The 19,049-nt window shown below is 44.3% G+C and overlaps 1 protein-coding gene and 1 long non-coding RNA gene across 4 annotated transcripts in view; one reads left to right on the top strand and one right to left on the bottom strand.

Moving 5' to 3' along the window:
* Window positions 1-19,049, top strand: part of MET (MET proto-oncogene, receptor tyrosine kinase) — a 139,507-nt gene that overhangs the window by 59,399 nt on the left and 61,059 nt on the right. For all 3 annotated transcript variants that reach the window (XM_075599978.1, XM_075599977.1, XM_075599979.1), the window contains 3 exons: window positions 3,725-3,916; window positions 11,489-11,623; window positions 17,303-17,476. In XM_075599978.1, coding sequence (XP_075456093.1) covers window positions 3,725-3,916; window positions 11,489-11,623; window positions 17,303-17,476 — 501 coding nt within the window. The remainder of the gene's footprint in view (window positions 1-3,724; window positions 3,917-11,488; window positions 11,624-17,302; window positions 17,477-19,049) is intronic.
* Window positions 8,541-14,594, bottom strand: LOC142495061 (uncharacterized). The gene is made up of 3 exons (XR_012801653.1): window positions 14,528-14,594; window positions 13,965-14,105; window positions 8,541-9,366 (listed from the first exon to the last, which is right to left on the bottom strand). It is a non-coding gene; the product is annotated as an uncharacterized LOC142495061 (long non-coding RNA).

Below are 19,049 nucleotides of genomic sequence, written 5' to 3'. Positions count from 1 at the left end.
CTGAAAAGAAGTCTGAAGTATTATACACTGCTGAAGAATTTAAATGAGCTGTCTAGACCAGGAGTGCTCAACTCCAGTCCTCAAGCCCCCCCCCCCCCCCCCAACAGGTTAGGTTGTAAGGATATCCCAGCTTCAGCACAGGTGGCTCAATCAGTCCCGGCTTCAGCACAGGTGGCTCAATCAGTCCCTGCTTCAGCGTAGGTGGCTCAATCAGAGGCTCAGTCTTTGACTGAGCAACCTGGGCTGAGGTTGAGCTATCCTAAAAACCTGACCTGTGAGGGGCTTAAGGCTTTAGACTAGATCAGGACCAGAAATATTAGGAATGAAATAAGGAAATAAATGCTAACATTACAGTTTTGTAATGTTTCACGTATGGAAAATAAAAGAACTATCACATCTTACCCATTCCCTAAAATACATTTATTTCTAGCGAGGCAAACAGATTGCACAGTATAAAAATGATTTACCGGGAAGTAATACATGGAGAGTTACTTCTCGTTTTCAGTATACCATTTGCTCAATTGGTAACATTAGGGAAATGTGTAATGTAGTTTCTTAGTTTACATTTGTGACAGTATATAAAGTTGATGTGTATCGGCCCTGGGCAGGTGTAGTCTGTGATAGCTTTAAACTGACCACCATAGAGTTGGAGAGAGTATAAGAAGAAAACTAAGAGGTAACAGCTGGAAAGCCCCATATATTTAAATGCATTCTAAGAACAAATCTCATGATGGGCCATGAAAAGGTATCACAGCCCATAAGCGAATACATATCAAGAGAGGTTAATGGGTTTAACTAAAGCAATCTCTTTGTATAGTAGGATGCATTAAGAGGTCACATGAGAAAAACAGTAGGGTAAACTAAAAGCTGAGGCCGGAGTTATCCAAGTTCGACGGGGAATACTGCACCCAATCTAGGGGTAACTACAAGTCACATGAATTACCACCAAATCGGGCGCAATACCTGGCCTCACGCAATGAGGACTCAGCCTTTGTGTCACGGTTAATGTAGAATTGTATCCACTACCGTGATACAGCAGCCTGGAACAAAAGTCAGTAATACATGAAAATCAGTTACATCCATCAAGTAGTTAAAACAGTTACTTTAGTTAGCAAAGGAGGGGGAGAGGGGGAGATTTTCTCTATGAGGCCTCGGCCAGGCTCCCTGCTTGCTTGCTGAGGCTCGCTGAGGCTCAGGGAAAGCGGGTGCTTTCCCTGGCCTTGCGGTTGCTTACCGCACGCGCTGTTAGCGGGCTGTCAGGGGGCGGGCGCGTCACTGGCCGGGGGCGGGCCAGTGACGTCACCGAGCTGGTTCGCCCTCATTGGGCGAATCGCTCATGTGATCGGCCTGTCGCGCCGGCAAGCGGGGGAATTTTAAATTCCCCTAAGACCTACGCTTCCGCATGCGCACGGAAGCGTAGGTGAGACCCTACTAAAGCCGCTCTAATTGCGGCTGTAGGGACTCAGTGCTGAACGCGCTTCCGCCAGCAAGCAGGAACATGGCCGAGGCCTCAGATGTGCTGCCTTGCTGACACCTGGACGGTCTGCACCCTACTACTACCTGGATCTACACATATGTGAGTGCCTGGTTTTCTGGACTGTATATATATATATATATATATATAACTCAACCCCGTTATAGCGTGATCCGCTATAACGCAGATCCGCTTATAACGCAGTTTGAGAATGGACCCCGAATTTAAAAAAAAATTAAATTTTTTTGCACACTGCACACTCTCACAGCACACTACACACACACTGCACACACTCACTGCACACTGCACACACTCACAGCACACTGCACACCACACCCCCCCCTCCCCACCTTTGGTGTCGGCTGCTGAGATCTGAGCGGAGCTGGCATCAGGAGGGGGGTGTCGGAGCGGAGCTGGCATTGGGAGGGGGGTGTCGGAGCGGAGCTGGCATCGGGGAGGGGGGGTGTCGGAGCAGAGCTGGCATCGGGAGGGGGGGTGTCGGAGCGGAGCTGGCATCGGGAGGGGGGTGTCGGAGCGGAGCTGGCATCGGGAAGGGGGGCTGTCGGAGCAGAGCTAGCTGAGCTGGCTGGGGGGGTTGCTCGGAGCGGGTCTGGCGGGGGGTCGGAGCGGAGCTGGCGTGCTGGGGGGGGGCGGAGCTGGCGGGGGGGGGCAGAGCGGAGCTGGCGGGGGGGCGGAGTGGAGCTGACTGTGGGGGTTGCTTGGTGCGGGGCTGGCTCGGGGGGTTGCTTGGAGTGGGGCTGGCAGTGGGGGTTGATAGGAGCGTGGCTGGTGGGGGGGGTTATCGGTGTGGACTACTGGGGGAAGTGAGGCTGCTAGGGGAAGTTACAGTGGCTGCTGGGGGATGTGTAGGGCTGCCCGCCACCTCTTCCCTCCCTCCTCCCGATCGGGCGCCATTTTTTTTTTCATTAGCGCGACCCCGGTAATAGCGCGGTTGGATCGGGTGGCCCCTGAGGACCGCGCTATAACGGAGTTGGGCTGTATATGTAGCTCTGTTTCCCCCCCTCTCTAGAATATGTTGCTACTGCTGTCTGTGGTGCGGTCATATCTGTGAGGGTCCAGGAGAGCTGAGTGTCCGCCATGTTGTGGGGTAACAGGACAGGCTTTCGGCGATCTTTAAAGCTGACTCAGGGTGTCAGTGCCTCCAGCCATAGCAGACTCCAGGGTTCCTCGAGACAGTCCCCACCACGGCAGACTTCAGAGTATACCCCAATCCAATAGACTAGTCTCAGGTAGGGGTATATAAAAGGGATGCTTTATTTGGACATCCACTGTGATTACCATACAGCGGATTCAAGATAGATTGAGATGGGTCCCAGACCTCTGGTGGATGCTTGGCCCTTTGATATTATTGAGGCCATGCTCTCAGTTTCTCTCCCCTCCTCTCTTCCTCTCCCTAGGCAGGGTGGAAGAGAACACTCTATAATTTAGCACTTCCTCTCTGAGACACCAGAAGGGGAGGGCACAAGGTCTGCACCATTATTGGCTATACACAGACCCTGTGTCACCACCACTCCTGCCACTCAGACAGTCAGCATGAGGCGGGTCTAGGATAACCTGCCACAGCCTATAGCTACTAAGGACTTACGTGACAGGGGGCAGAGAGGTAGTCTGGACCAGCCATGGCTACATATATATATATTCTCAATAGTCTTACAAGGTAACGATTAGAATAATGTTAAATACTAAGGACCAGGCAATGTTGTGTGCCCACAGAGCACGGGGGAAAGAGACTGGTAGTGCTTCTCATTCACAGATTATGGTAATAGATCAAACGTTGCGGTTGATAAATTGGCAGCCATGTTTAATGAGTACAACTAAAGGCATTTGACCTTAACTATAGAAGGAGATTGCAGTGTGAGCAGGTGTTAGAAGCCAACTGAAACAAGCTTGTCAAAAATGTGATATTTATTTGTGCATCTCAAGCTAGACCGCTTACTTAACCCTTTCACTACCAGAGGGTCATGCATCGCAGATTAATGTGTTACAGGCCTCCCTGGCACAGAAAGAGTTGAGAGTTGTTACAGTATATTACAGGAACATTTGACATGAATCATACAGTTGTTATCTGTTTGTACCAACCTGCCCTAATTACAGGTTTCATCTTTTGGAATCTTGTGTGCAGGAATTTTCACATTTGGATTTTTAAAAGTGTTTCCATGCACCGTCACAGCAATTGAAACCATTTGTTAGTCTGATTGCTAACCGTAAACAATTTTCTTTTATTTTCAGAAAATCTTAAGCAATGCATCACACTGTTCAGCTCCAATTGACGAATATCGGATAGAAGTCACATCTCCATTTACACGTCTTGACTTGTTTATGAGTCAATTTAACAATGTTTTGCTCACATCAATCTCTGTGTTCATTAAAGGGCTCCTTACCATTGCCAATTTAGGAACATCGTCTGGACGCTTCATGCAGGTAAAATATAATATTGATGCAATGCATTGGCTATGCACAATGTTTGTCAGCTTGTATGTGCAAACCATACCAAGATATCCAGAGTTGCAGAATACAGGCATACCCCGGTTTAAGGACACTGACTTTAAGTACACTCGCGAGTAAGGACATATTGCCCAATAGGCAAACGGTAGCTCACGCATGCGCCTGTCAGCACGTCCTGAACTGCAATACCGGCTTCCTACCTTTACCGAAGCTGTGCGCAAGCGGGGAGACTATAGAGCCTGTTACACATGCGTTATTTACATCAGTTATGCATGTGTATGAAGAATGCAGTACAGTACATGCATCGATAAATGGAAAAAAGGTAGTGCTTCACTTTAAGTACATTTTCGCTTTACATACATGCTGTGGACCCATTGCGTACGTTAATGCGGGGTATGCCTGTAGTTATTAGTTAACAGCAAAAATGCCACTTATGAGTATATCTCGAACAGGTCCATAAACCTGACATTCCCCATAAACACTCAGCATACAGTGCTTCCACTGTAGCCAGGGATTCTGGGTAATGATATGCAACTGAGCACTCACATTGCATCACTTTTTGCTTCTTACCATTTTAACATGGAACTCTATAAGCTTATGACTGTCGCATTACACATCTTTTTCAGCACAGCCTGAGTCAAAGAAGTGCAGAGCCAGTAAACCCACTCACACACACAATTGTTTCAACCTTTTGGGTCTCATCAGTGTGAGGCTGGTGTACTGGTTTTACCAATGTGAAGCTGGTTGCGGTTACAACAATACACAAAAGGTTATGGTGAATACAAGGAGAAAACCCAACTTTTAGCACTGCAGGAAGTGTTACTTTCTTTTGGCAAACTTGCCTTTCTAATCGTGCAGTTTAATTAATAGGCACCTATGGCATCAGGCCCAAGGGAGTAGCTGAAGGAAATCATCCCCTCCCAAATCCAAGCTTGGTATGTTTACAAACTGAAATATGTTTAAAAAAAAATGGAAATCACCCAGATTTAACTCCTTAAATATGTCACTGCCAATGGTTCGTTTTGATCCTAGGTAGGGTTGTCAGGTGGCTTGTCCAAAAATACTGGGTACAACGGTAAAAGATGCGACCCCCCCACCCCCCCAATACATATAAAACATACCCCCACACCCCCTGAATACATATAAAACATACCCCCATGCCCCCTGAATACATATAAAACATACCCCCATGCCCCCTGAATACATATAAAACATACCCCCATGCCCCCTGAATACATATAAAATAAACCCCCACGCCCCCTGAATACATATGAAACATACCCCCTGAATACATATAAAACATACCCCAACGCCTCCCCCCCGAATACATATAAAACATACACCCATGCCCCCCAAATACATATAAAACATACCCCAACGCCCCCTGAATACATATAAAACATACACCCATGCCCCCCAAATACATATAAAACATACCCCCACGTCACCTGAATACATATAAAACATACACCCACGCCCCCAGAATACATATACCCCCACTACCCCAATAAATATCAAATATACCCCCATCATCCCAATAAATATAAAATATACCCACACCATCCCAATACATATAAAATATACCACCACCATCCCAATAAATATAAAATATACCCCCACCATCCCAATACATATAAAATATACCCCCACCATCCCAATACATATAAAATATACCCCCACCACCCCAATAAATATACCCTCCCCACCCATATACATATAAAATATACCCCCACCACCTCAATAAATATCAAATATACCCCCACTACCCATACACATATTAAATATACCCTCACCACCCATATACATATTAAATATACCCCCACCACCTATATACATATTATTATATAGGACAGTGTATGGTGATGCAGGGGCACAGCCAAAATACAAAGGTGAAAAATAAAATATTCCAAAGCAACTCCAAATAAAGATGAATTTATTGTGTTATCTCACAATGAATGAGGGTGAAAAAACGCACCTACGCATTTTGTGCGCAAGCACTTTATCAAGGTGTAAGGTACAAACATAGGGCACACATCTTTATAGTTACCTTTTGGCGCCATTCATTGCCCGGAATGACATCACCCCACAACTCAGAACAGAGTTGCGCTGACGCAATGTCCATCCCCATTGGCCCTGAATTTCACCTGACTAAAATACAATATGAAAACTTGAATTTGATTTTATTTTTCACCTGTGGATTTTGGGTGTGTTCCTGCATCACCATACACTCTCCTGAGTACTCATTGACGGACTGCACGCCCTGGAGTGACTGGATTACCCTGGCAGGATGTTGGCAGGTAATGGGCTTTAGCCCTGTATCGTATTACCTTTGCTGAATACTTAGAACATTATCCCTCATGGAGGAAAGTATTGTGGCCAATTATTATGGTTGTCAAGTGGACACCATTAGGTTCTTACCTCTCCTGTGTTACATACTATATGGACTGCCTTTGGGATATCTTCAATATTATTACTTGGATAGAGTATACTTATGATTTTTTGAGCACCATCTCTCAACCAATCACACACATTTATATAACATTTAAACAAACTGATATCATTTGAGAACCAGGGGTAGCAGGAACAAATACAGGGCCTTTCAGGATACCTCATTGTTCAATGTAACATGTAATGTTGATAACAAAAACCTGCCAAATGAATTACACTTGTAACTAATTTTACTGCCCCTGTAACACAGCACACGATAAACAGAACATGCACAAAACGCAACTTTTGCCAACTTCTCTCAGTGTTTTGTCACAGCAAAATGTTTCTTTTGTGCCAGGACTTGAATTCACCCTAGCGATTGCAGCCCATTTAGCAAGATGTTTTGACTAACCAAGCGAACGTGTCTCTTAACTCATTTGCAGCAATTTATTATAGGGCAGTGTGAATTTCTATGACAAAACAGGGTAATATCGTTCCTTAGGCAGCTGCCAAGTACTAGGAGGAAAATAGTAACAATTTTACTTCCTTCCTATGCTGCAGCTTGTTGAAAAGCTCTACTTGCTGTTTTTTAATGAAATTTAGCAGCTGTTTCAGCCTCTGCTATTGTTTGTTTCCAGTTTGCGCCTGGGAAAGGGAGCTAGGATTACAGCTGTTAGGTGCAAAGTGAATCGGGTATTTCACAGTGGTTATTTCACTGCAAAGTGTTACACTGCCTAGTAATGCCAGTACTTAGCACTTATCAGCTCTAAATAATGTTTGCAAAGTAATTAGATATTTGAAGGAAAGAAAATGGTTAAGGAATGTCCGTATTTATTTCATAGTGATCTTGCAAAACTCTAAATATGTTCAATTATTTTATAATAGCTGCTGTGTTCCTTACGAGTGAGAATCGGAGCATGAAGCATTCCCCTAGAAATTGTGAAATTGCAAGCATAATGGTATCGTTTAATTCGGCCGTGAACTTTGCACAAACACAAGCATCAAGCTAGCAGTGTGTAATAACTATTAATCATTTTAATTCCCTGTCTCCAATACATTTAATTTATCTCATATTAACAAACTGAGCTCCATTTTTTCTTCTATTGGACTTTAAACACATCACTTTTATGACATCACTTTACTCCTATGCACTTTAAAGGGGCTGTTCCCTCTGTGTGTTTGTTCTTATTTGTTTAAGATTTCTTAACAATACTGTACAGTTGGATGCCTGTTTCTGCATCTCTAGTTATTGTCCCTGCCCACTGATTTTTTTTAAACTGTATATTTTATTTCTAAATTATGACCTGAAAACAGAAAGTAATATGGCGCTAAAGCTAAGCCCCTCTCATATCGGAAGTCTGCATGTAAAACAGCTCTGTGCTGCCCCTGGTGGAGTGGAGAAAGTGAGCATAAACAGCAAGAGTTGCTATGGGAGCACTTTACTGCAGGCTGCAGGCCTCCTACTCGTTTATTTTTTTGAGCCCCCGTTTTTCTTTGTTACACATGTAACGGGTATTCCCCCATACAATCACATATAATATGTGTGCGGGGAACTTAGTGTTACCAGGTGTGGTGCGTTACCTGTTAGGCTCACAGGGGGCCTAAGCCTCCGCCACGGGGAGCCTGGGGCACGAATAGTAATAATAAGAGTAACCTCGTACTCGGTGCAGCGCCTCCACCTGTGATGGCTCCCACCCGAGGGGGAGTGATCCTCGCAGGACAATATATATATATCACTCAACAGCATATAATACAACCAATGACTTTACTTGCGAGCATAGGACGTACTTGCATATAATATCAACAGGCGTCCCTCCCTAGAGGAGACACTAACTACTGCGTCTCACAGGACGCTACCCCCCTTACACCGGGTGATCCCACCCTGTGTCCAGTAATCCCACACAATGTCCCACAGTCTAGAGAGAGAGGATATGTGTGACTGCGCAGTCACTATTAAAGCTAATAGGATTGTTGGTGCACTTGTTGTTACGAATTACCTGCCGAGCACTCTAGTGCTCGGGCCTGCAACGGGCTTCACAAAGGATCCGATGAGCGAAGACACCGGAACCACCATCCAGGGCGATCCCACCCGGATGACTGCTGCAGCCGCAGCGGAGGTCTGAGCCCAAACCTCAAGATGGAAACGCAGCGTCCGCTGTGTCCCTAACTTTCTCTGCATACTGATAAGGGGCAGGGTCCCTAACCTGGGGCCTGTCCCTACAACGCTCAGCTACTGTGACTCAGGGCTATCTGGGGCCTAGGGGGCTGCTGGCCTAGTGCAGAGAGTCACTGACTCCTGCACCCTACCTCCTTCCCCTAGCTGCTCCGGTCACCAACTGCCAAACGTGCTGCAAGCCCGCGAAAATGTATCAATCCCTCTGCAGGGAGATGCTGCAGCCCTATTGGCTCCCTCGGGTCATGTGGTTCGGCCCCTGTGCACCCTGGGGGCTGACAGTCCTGCACTGCGCATGCGCGAGCTGTCTGTGGGCCTCCCGCGCTATCTGGCTCCTGCGCATGCGCAACAGCACTCGTAATGGCGGCGCCCTGCTCCCCGAGCCGCCGGGACCGCAGCAACGCGACCACGGCCCTAGCAATGGGCCGCGTGCGTCCCCAGCAACCGGCCGTATAGAAGAGAGAGGCGCGCTGCTCGCGTTCGGCCCCGCACCAATAGGGGACCTGGCTACACACAGTATGAACCGAAGGTCTCCCAGAGCCAAATACCACTATTTCCAGCTCTGAGGATCACGCCCCCCTCCTGGTTCCCAGGATACTTACCAGAGACATTACCGGGTTTAAAATTCCCTCAAAAGAAAACAAAATGGCTGCCAAATTTAGGGCCAATAGGAAGCTGCAATGTCACTTGTGGCTTCCTATTGGATGGCTATTGAAATCTTCTTTAAAAATCAGAAAGTAATACCGGTAACTTCATCAGTAGGTATCTCAGAAGGCTTGGGGTCCCCCGCGCTGACAATAATGTGATACTGTTCTAGAGAACCCCCCTGTAAAAAACAAACAAAAAGGTTAGTTAGGGTGAATTTCTCTTTTAAAGGGCCTCGCATGGAGCGCACTTTCAGTATAGATTTTTATGTGGGGAACTTCACCTTTAATATACTGAAAATGTTATAGATTTAACTCATACTGAAAATGTTATACATTTATCTCATTCAGCATCATATCAGCATCAAAACCACCATTGCTTTTAGATAACATTGCTGTCATCTAGGTTAGAGAACGTGAAAAGTAAATATGGTCATTTAAAGACAGCAAGGCATCTTTGCCTGCCTTACTCAGCTTAAACATTCAAAGTCATTTTTCAGTGATCAAGGAAAGGATTCATGCATTTAAAGCAGCAATCCCCATTTTTCACTTGTTTTTATTGTACCTAATCCGCAGTCCCTGAACACTCGTGTGTGTAACATAAGAAAATTACAACTATGGCTTCAGGGTTACTGTAGGAAAGTCGCAATATCATCTCCCGAAGACAATGCAGCTTTCTTTTATTTCCACCAAAACTCCGGGGATGGAGGGGGGTGTGGGGGGATCTATGGGGTAGAAGTGCTGATCTCCCTTCTTATCGGTGCACCTCCCCATAACGAAATCAAGACCATGGCCCTTAATCAGTCCTAATCCTCGGTCCCATGGCCTACCGCAGGGGTGCGCAAAGTATTTGCGCTGCCCCCCCCCCCCCTCCTAGCTTCCTTTCCGGTGTTCAGGGTCATGGGACGTCCCACCATGACCCCGCGGCGTAATTTGATGCCGTGTTGCCATGGCGACGCGTCGCCGAAGACCCGGCTGGCAGCAGGTAAGTAAATTACAGAGGCCTCATGCCTCCCCCGGCATTTAATTGAAATGAAGTGGGAAGAGTGCGGACCTCTGTAACTGCCCGTGCCCCCCCCCCCAGCAAAATCTCCCGCCCCCACTTTGCGCACCGCTGGCATACCGTATATCCAATCCTATAGTGTCAGTCTTGATGGAAGCCCAATCTTCAATCTTGGAATAATGTGATGTTATCTTAACAACACTGAGCTAAATAATAGCCACCATTTTGTATATCATTAGCTTAGTGATGAAGATCAGGGAAAAAAATGTCCATTCCTATTTTAGGTAACATCACGTCACATTATTTTCCCTGATTTTCGGAGACTAGTGGAATAGCCTAATGATTGTAGGCTAATTGCTTTGTGAATCTGGACCTAAAGAGGATTTTAGAAAATATATAGTATATAAAAAAAGCAATGATGGAAAAGAATGGTTAGTATGTTGTAGCTGTTTCCATGGAAATAAAGCAAACTTAATGATCAACTAAATCGGTATTTGCAGCTGTGGTTCTACCTTTTTTCACATTACATAATGTCGTTGTTGAGGTGAAAGTCATTAACTACATTCTTTGAGCACTGAGCAAAAGGTGATGAAATGTTCATTTTGACAGGAAAAATTCTGTAATTAATAAGGAAGGTATTTTGATATGACAAGTTCTGAAGATTAGGTGTCTTTAATGAGTTTTTCAATAGAAATATCAAAACATTCCAAGTCAGAAAGTTTACTTAATGAGTTTTACCTCTACAATGACGATAGTATAAGTCGTACTCGGGTTTCTACATCAACTTGCTCATTCCATTTAAACACAAACATTATAGATATGCTTTAATTCATTAATTTAACACATGTTTTTTTAAAAAAAAGCTCCATGCTTTCAAAACATAACGTAACTTAATAACTTAATATTTGAATAAAAACATTTTGTGTGACAACTTAATCAATGTGCCCAGTTGTGAAGAAAAACTATATTACAATCGTATCACATCCCTTTCAAAAGACACGCAACCTAATATTTGAATAGAGACATTCTGTATAACAACTAAACCAATCAACCAATTCTAAAAAAAAACGTATATTAAAATTGTATCACGCCCTTTATCTTTCTGAGTTCTTCTACAATGCCCCACAGTCCCCTCTGGGAACATTCCAGGATAAATTGTTTAAATGGAGTTAGCCCAGCACAACTATAAACTTAATTCTGCTGGGAGGGTCATTTAAGCTACCTGTTGGTAGTATGAAATGAATATTTTTGTGAGACTCAAACTGTAGCAGCATTTTTAAATCTATTCTGTATTTTTCAAGGTTGTAATCTCTCGCTCTGGTAAAACAAAGCCCCATGTGAATTTCCTTCTTGAAGCGAGTCCAGTTTCTCCAGCAGTAGTCATCAGTGATGCATCGAAAGAGAATGGATACACTCTAGTTAACACTGGAATGCAGGTTAGTCATTACTGCAGATTTTGTTCTTTTAACTATGAAATGTATCATAATATGCTCCTTTGTACATTAATATGCATATTATCTTTCATTACCACTTAATAGAGCAATCCATGCGGTTTTATTTTTTTAATACAGGATTGAAGTAAGGGGCCTTCGGAGCTGAACCCCATTAATTTCAGCTCGTGTGACCCCCTTCTTCCAGAGTATCTCTCTGCAGTTTAAAGCTCCCGCGTCACTTGGGCCAATAGGAGGCCGCACTGGTCGATGTCACGGCTTCCTATTGGCCCGCAGGGCCCAGAATCTTTGAAAATGAGTCATAATGGGAACTCTGGAGTAGCTACCGGCACCCACTACAGAGTTAAGTATCTCTGGAAGCAGGGGGTCCCCAGAGCTGAAATCAACGGGGTTCAGCTCCAGAGACTGCCTGCTTCAATCCTGTAAAAGAAAATGAGGAGATAAAAAACACATGGATTGCCTCTTTGACATCAAGATTTTTCTACGATAATGTTAACGATTTCATGTAATCGATATATATTCTAATATTGATGTAATAAGTATATATTCTACCATATAGAATAATAGCTTGAATCGTGTTTGGATCAAAAGATGCAACCAAATGACTCCTTTGTTACACAGACTTAGGATCAAAATGTCCCTAGTAAATTGCACGCCAATTTTGGAGGAGCGCTGGAATTGTACTTCTGTTTTCCATATTCTATCGTATACAGGCAATTATTCTGTAAACTAAGGCCTCGGCCATGTTTGCTGCTTGCTTGCGGAAGCGTGCTGATGCGCGCTCCCGCTCAGCACTGAGCCCCTACACTCGCAATTAGAGCGGCTTTAGTAGGGGCTCACCTGCGCTTCCGCGCGCTTGCGGAAGCGCAGGTCTTAGGGGAATTTAAAATTCCCCCGCTTGCCGGCGAGACAGGCCGGTCACGTGAGCGGTTCGCCCAATGAGGGTGAACCAGCTCCGTGACGTCACTGGCCCGCCCCCGGCCAGTGACGCGCCCGCCCCCGGCCCGCCCCCTGAAGGCCCGCTGACGGCGCGTGAGGTAAGCAACCGCAAGGCCAGGGAAAGCACCCGCTTTCCCTGAGCCTCAGCGCGCCTCAGCGAGCAAGCAGGGAGCATGGACTCGGCCTAAGATAGAGCCTGATGGAAAGCCCCATTCATTTGAACTTTGTGCGACAGCGCCAAATTTATTGCAGTTTACAGAATAAGAGCCATAGAGAGAAACAGGTGGATATCAGCTTCTAAAAACTTTTTCTATGCTATTTGCAATGTTTGTCATCCCCCCCCTCAATGCAGCAGCCCATAGAGCTCTACTTACATATTCTTACATTTTTGTGCGTGTATAAAATAGGAAGTAACAGTCTAGCTGTCAATTAATTTAATGCAATCCATATGATTTCCATGGAAGAATGTAAAAAAGCACCTACACCTACAGTATGTGATTTGTTTTCTTATCCTATGTCGGCAAAAGCTTTTTGGGACAGATAACACTTTCATACGGTGTTAGGCTAAGTCCCCGCTGGCGCTGAGCGCGCTCATGCTTGGAGAGTGCTCCAAGCATGAGTGGCGGGTGTCCTGCTTGTATGCTCGGGGGAGGGGGGGGGGCATTGCGGGTAGTTGAGCACGTGGGTAAGTATAAGTTTTTTGTTTACCTAAGCGCTGATCGCGGGTGAGCGTGTGTGCCCACGCATGAGCGCCGCGCGCACCGCGTGAGCGGGGACTTACATATATCTATATATGTAAGTCCCCGTCGCAAGCGCTGCTCGCTCAGCACTACACTTAGCCTTAGGCCTAGGACATAGTGGAATCAGCGTCGCTGAGGCGGGCTGAGCCGCGCTGAACAGATGCACAAAGCCCCTGCATCTGTAATCAGCGCGGCTATAGTTTCTCCCTCCGCATGCTTGCTGATGCGTGCGGAGGCTGAGAAAATATGAAGAGACAGGCAAGTTTGAAATTTTTCCGCTTGGGGGAGCGGAGGAGCGGTCACGTGACCGCTCTCATCCAATGGGGCTGCAGCCTTTTTTTTTTCTTCTGTGTCGGTGTTCTGAGATAGCAGAGCTCAGCCACCAGACCAGACAGGGTAGAGGCAGCACAGAGGTGTGTGTGTGTGTGTGTGTGTGTGTGTGTGTGTGTGTTTATCAAAGTTGCACAATGTTAATAAATATTTTATTCTCACAACATGTCTTTTTTTTTTAATTTTTAAAATATTATATAATATATACACACACACACACACAGGTTCCCCAGTGACACACAAACACACAGACCACTTCAAAGTGACACACACACACTGACAGCTACCAGGTGACACACACACACAGTGATACCCACCTCCCAAGCACGCTTGCTGTCTCCTCTGCCAGGACAGCAAAAAGCGCCTGGTAGATCGAGCGGCAGCAAGCAACAGCGATCAGCAGCACAAAACTGTTTACTATGTCCCAGGCCTTATAGTGAAAGTATTTTCAGTACGTTCTAAATGGAGCAGAAATGAAATACAATCAGGTTATAGAAAATGTTGTCCAATCATATTATTTCTCAGTCCTGCTGGTGTTAATGTGTTAATGTGTTAATGCTGTGTTTTGTTTGTTTTGGCAGAATTGAGGGAGATTTTTTTTGCAAGGCAATTTTGTCAGGAACATTCTGTTTTCAAAACAGAAGTAATTTAATATTTGATTAAAAAAATCTTTGAGGGACTTACTGGTTATTTAACAGTGACACATACATTTAACAACAAAAATGGATTTCAATAGAACTGTGGTAAACGTTTGCATACAATATCTATGTGATTTTATTTTTGTATGTATATATCCTGTAAATGCAGGACACCCGGCGCTCATGCTTGGAGCTCTCTCAAAGCATGAGAGCGCCAGCGGGGACTCTACGCTTGCTGTCACCTGTGCTGTCTCTCTTTCTGTGCCTCTCAGACTGTCACTACCTGTCTATGTGTCAGACTGACAGTTGGTCTCCCTCTGTGTCTCAGACTGACAGTTGGTCTCCCTCTGTGTCTCCCAGACTGACAGTTGGTCTCCAGATTCTATCCATTTTTCTTCTTATCCAATTCCATATCTCCTGTCATGTGTTGCCAGGCAGATCATGGACAGTGTCTCTTATTCCTTATCACACCTTGTGATAACTTGAGCAGATTAATTCTGTATTGTCCACAGTATACTGTACATATATTTGTAGCAGGGGATACATATATGTAAAAAACAATTAGGTAGCGCTATATCCTATTGTACAGGCAGCCTATGATATATCCCTGAACCCCAGTCAGGTATAGGTATGTGGAAATATATATATCAAATGGCGCTCAGTACTAACAATGTGTAACATATAATATTAGTAATAAAAATATACAACCAGTGGCGTGGATGTTTCTCCTGGATTGGATACTCCACATGTGATGGGTGATCATGTAAGGAAAAAATCATAACATAGTGTGATACTGTTAGGCATACAAACATATAACATAAGACGGACGCTGGGAACAACAGATGACCAATTACAAACACATTTAATAAAGCATTAAAAACACATAAAATACATAAAAATGAAAAACTGTAGGACACTCCAACTCAGGTGGGGGTACCTGCTTACCAATAGTAAGAAGGTATCAGGCAGTGGATATATAAGAGTATCCCCTCTATGGATGGCTGCTGCTGCACCGCACTGCTGGGCTCACCCGTATTTCTCCACCATAGATGTGACTGGCTCACTCTGCTTGTTTCATCTGCCACGTTTACCCCTGAGGAAGAAAGCGAGTCTTTCGAAACGCGTAGGGTGTTCCTGAGAGGTCCTCCAGACTCGGTGGTGAATCCTGTCCCCCTTGGAATTGGCTAAACAGATGCCCGCAGACTGCCGAAATCGGGCGGATATCCATCCGCGTACACATCAGCTCTGTTTGGCGCGCTTCCAGTAGCCGAGCAGGAAGAGACCACCATTCCCTGGTAGACACGAGATTCTTCCGTGTCCACGGCACACAGAGGCAGATGAAACAAGCAGAGTGAGCCAGTCACATCTATGGTGGAGAAATACGGGTGAGCCCAGCAGTGCGGTGCAGCAGCAGCCATCCATAGAGGGGATACTCTTATATATCCACTGCCTGATACCTTCTTACTATTGGTAAGCAGGTACCCCCACCTGAGTTGGAGTGTCCTACAGTTTTTCATTTTTATGTATTTTATGTGTTTTTAATGCTTTATTAAATGTGTTTGTAATTGGTCATCTGTTGTTCCCAGCGTCCGTCTTATGTTATATGTTTGTATGCCTAACAGTATCACACTATGTTATGATTTTTTCCTTACATGATCACCCATCACATGTGGAGTATCCAATCCAGGAGAAACATCCACGCCACTGGTTGTATATTTTTATTACTAATATTATATGTTACACATTGTTAGTACTGAGCGCCATTTGATATATATATTTCCAGGGGATACATATATAATATGAATACAATATAGAGATAAAAGTACATTTAAGGAGATACATTCACCACCATGAAGATTCTAAATGAAAAATAAGCATGTTCAGTAATCAGTATAATGTTACGGAAACTTTGCAAAAAGGTGTACATACCAGAGCCAATAAAAATAAGCTCTCTTACGAGTATTGGAAAAAACATGTGTATGTTAGATTATTGCAATGTGTTAATGCTTTCCCAAACTGTAATTTTTGTATTGCTTGCTCAAAAATATCTCTTAACGTTTCATTAAAATAAAATGACCTAAGTGTAATATATAGACCCCTTAGCTAGAGCTGCACACTGACAATATTCCTCCTGTGGAATTATAGCAGTGTGAGTTTTCACTTCCGCAGAAAGACATTCCTTTGACTTTCGTGGACGTTTGAATGGTAGGTTTTTGCTATTTAAAAAAAGAAAAAGTTAAAACTACGGGAAAAAAATCAGGATCAAGATCATATAAAAAATATACACTGAAGGATTTTTCATAATCAGGGGGGGGAACCTTCAGAATAAGATGTAAACAAAGAGATTTTACATGAGCTGTAGAAAAAAAATGTCCCCAGAACTAAATAAAAAACTGCAAATATTTGTTTGTAAAAATAGCCCCAGTTCCTTATACACAGAACATTTAATAAATCAGTCAATATGTTGTAAAAAAAAAAAAAAAGGCAACTAGCGCGAGAACTAAAGTTCTGTGAAAATTACAAAAATTGAAGATAAATTCTGCAAAAGTGAAAATAACTGTTTTTCACAACACTTTTCCATACTACTACTCCATCACTGCCATAGTAATACAGATTGAGGGGGAGAAAGGGGTTGCAACTTAGTTCCTGTGAATTCCTGCACTAAAATACTTGTAATTATTGCCATAGGAGCAGTGATCGCAAGAGACCCTATTGACGTACCAAGTACGTCACGGTACAAATGCTAATTTTCTAGGGGATTATGGTGCTAGCCGCTCCATCGGAGCTGTCGGCCCAACCGAAGCAGACTTAGAACCCTCTCCACTTCCAATTCCGTTGTTGATTGGCGGCTGTGACACCTTTATCGACATCGGGTCACCAATTCGAGAAGTCCGGTGCTGTTGGATTTATGGTTTAAGGTTAATTTATGCCTTGACACATATACCTCATAGATGCAGAAGATGGAGGAGGAAAGATTAACGTTCTCTAATGTGCTGTTTTTTTTCTGTGCAAAACAGATAACAAAGGTTCCATTGGAGGGCCCTGGTTGTGACCATTTTAGATCATGCAGCCAATGCTTTTCTTCACCTGCGTTTATGAAGTGCGGCTGGTGCAGGAATCGCTGCTCCAGAAAACATGAGTGTTTAGATGAAGAATGGACGCAAGAAACCTGCAGACCCACTGTCTATGAGGTAACAATCTATGATATACATTTATATTTATTTATACAAATATTTTACCAGGAAGTAATACACTGAGAGTTACGTCTCGTTTTCAAGTAAATCCTAGGCACAGAGCTATATTGACAATACATTGTTAAATGTTAAATTTACAGACATTTTATGGACAGTTAGAGACAATATATGTTATAGGCGTACTGTATAACAGTTACAGACAAGATTAAAATGTGAGACCGCTTTAGTTTTGAAAGAACTTAGACTGGAGGTGTCTATGAAAGTCTCAGGTAGACTGTAGATTGTGAGGTCCACGGTAAGAGAATGCGCAGCGGCCAGATTCTTTGTTGAACCTTGGGACTGTAAACAGCCTTTTGGAGTCAGATCTCGGGTGATAAGTTCTGCATGTTGTAGGGGTGAGAAGCTTGTTCAGATAGGCGGGTAGCTTGTCCAGAAAGTATTTGAAGGCAAGACAGGAAAATTGTACTTTGAGCCTAGACTCAAGGGATAGCCAATCTAGTTCTGTGAGCATTTCGCAGTGATATGTGTGGTAGTTGCATTGTAGGACAAAGCGGTATATTGGGTTGTAGAGGGTGTCTAGCTTGCAAAGGGGAGTTTGGGGTGCTTTGTCCCCATACTACGTATACTATGTCCCCATAGTCTATAATTGGCAATAGCTTCTAACACCGAGTTTGGCATAGATTTATGCATACGCATCTTAGTTTCCTTTTAAACAATGCTAAATGTTCTTTGTTTAATAATTAAAATTCCACAAAGGTGGTAATATCAATGAACTGTTCATTTTATATCAATCGATGGTTTGCACGTTTAATAAATGTTACTGGACAACATACAAACGAACAATTACTTTCAGAAACTAATCATGAAAATGTATCATTGATATAGGTATATAAGTGTAGCGCACTTTCCCCCACCCCCTGGGAGATTTGTAACTACGGTGTGTGTGTGGGGTGCGATACCTATGGCTCTGTCAAGGATTGGATTTCGACTGAAGTGGATCCCATTGGCAAGAACAGCAGAGAGCGTGGTAGGGGTCAAAAGCAAAGGTCAGAGGCAGGCGGCAGATAGCGTAGTCAGGTAACAAGCAGAGGTCGGCAACGAGGAGACTGGAACAGGACAATAGCAATAGCTAGCACAGCAGTAAACACAGGGACCAGCAAGAGCTCAGGAACCAGTAGGAACAGGAAAGGGAGGTTTATATAGGCAGGCTGAGAGGTAGAGCACAGGTGCAGAGATGTCAGGTATCAGGGTCTGGAAAGTTCTTTAGTTTAGCAGCAGCAATCCCGGTGGACAAGTATAGGTACTGCAGGCTAGAACAAGACATTGAGAGAGCGGCAGCAATCCCGGTGGCCAAGCATGGGTACAGCAGGCTAGAGAATATGACAGGCTCACAGGAGGCCTGAGCCTCCGCTGCCACAGACACCTGCATACATAACTTACCCCATCCTTGTCCCAGCTCCGACTGGCGTGGCTCACAGTGCGCCAAATGTATCCATTCTGTGAGCAGGGAATGTTGCAGCCCTATTGGCTGAGCCTGCTCATGTGCTGCTGCAGCCCCTATTCATGATGG

The sequence above is a fragment of the Ascaphus truei genome, chromosome 5, assembly GCF_040206685.1.
Source record: "Ascaphus truei isolate aAscTru1 chromosome 5, aAscTru1.hap1, whole genome shotgun sequence".
Taxonomy (NCBI): Eukaryota; Metazoa; Chordata; class Amphibia; order Anura; family Ascaphidae; genus Ascaphus; species Ascaphus truei.
The sequence above is the reverse complement of the archived record's forward strand: the minus strand, read 5'-3'. Positions and strand labels throughout refer to the sequence as shown.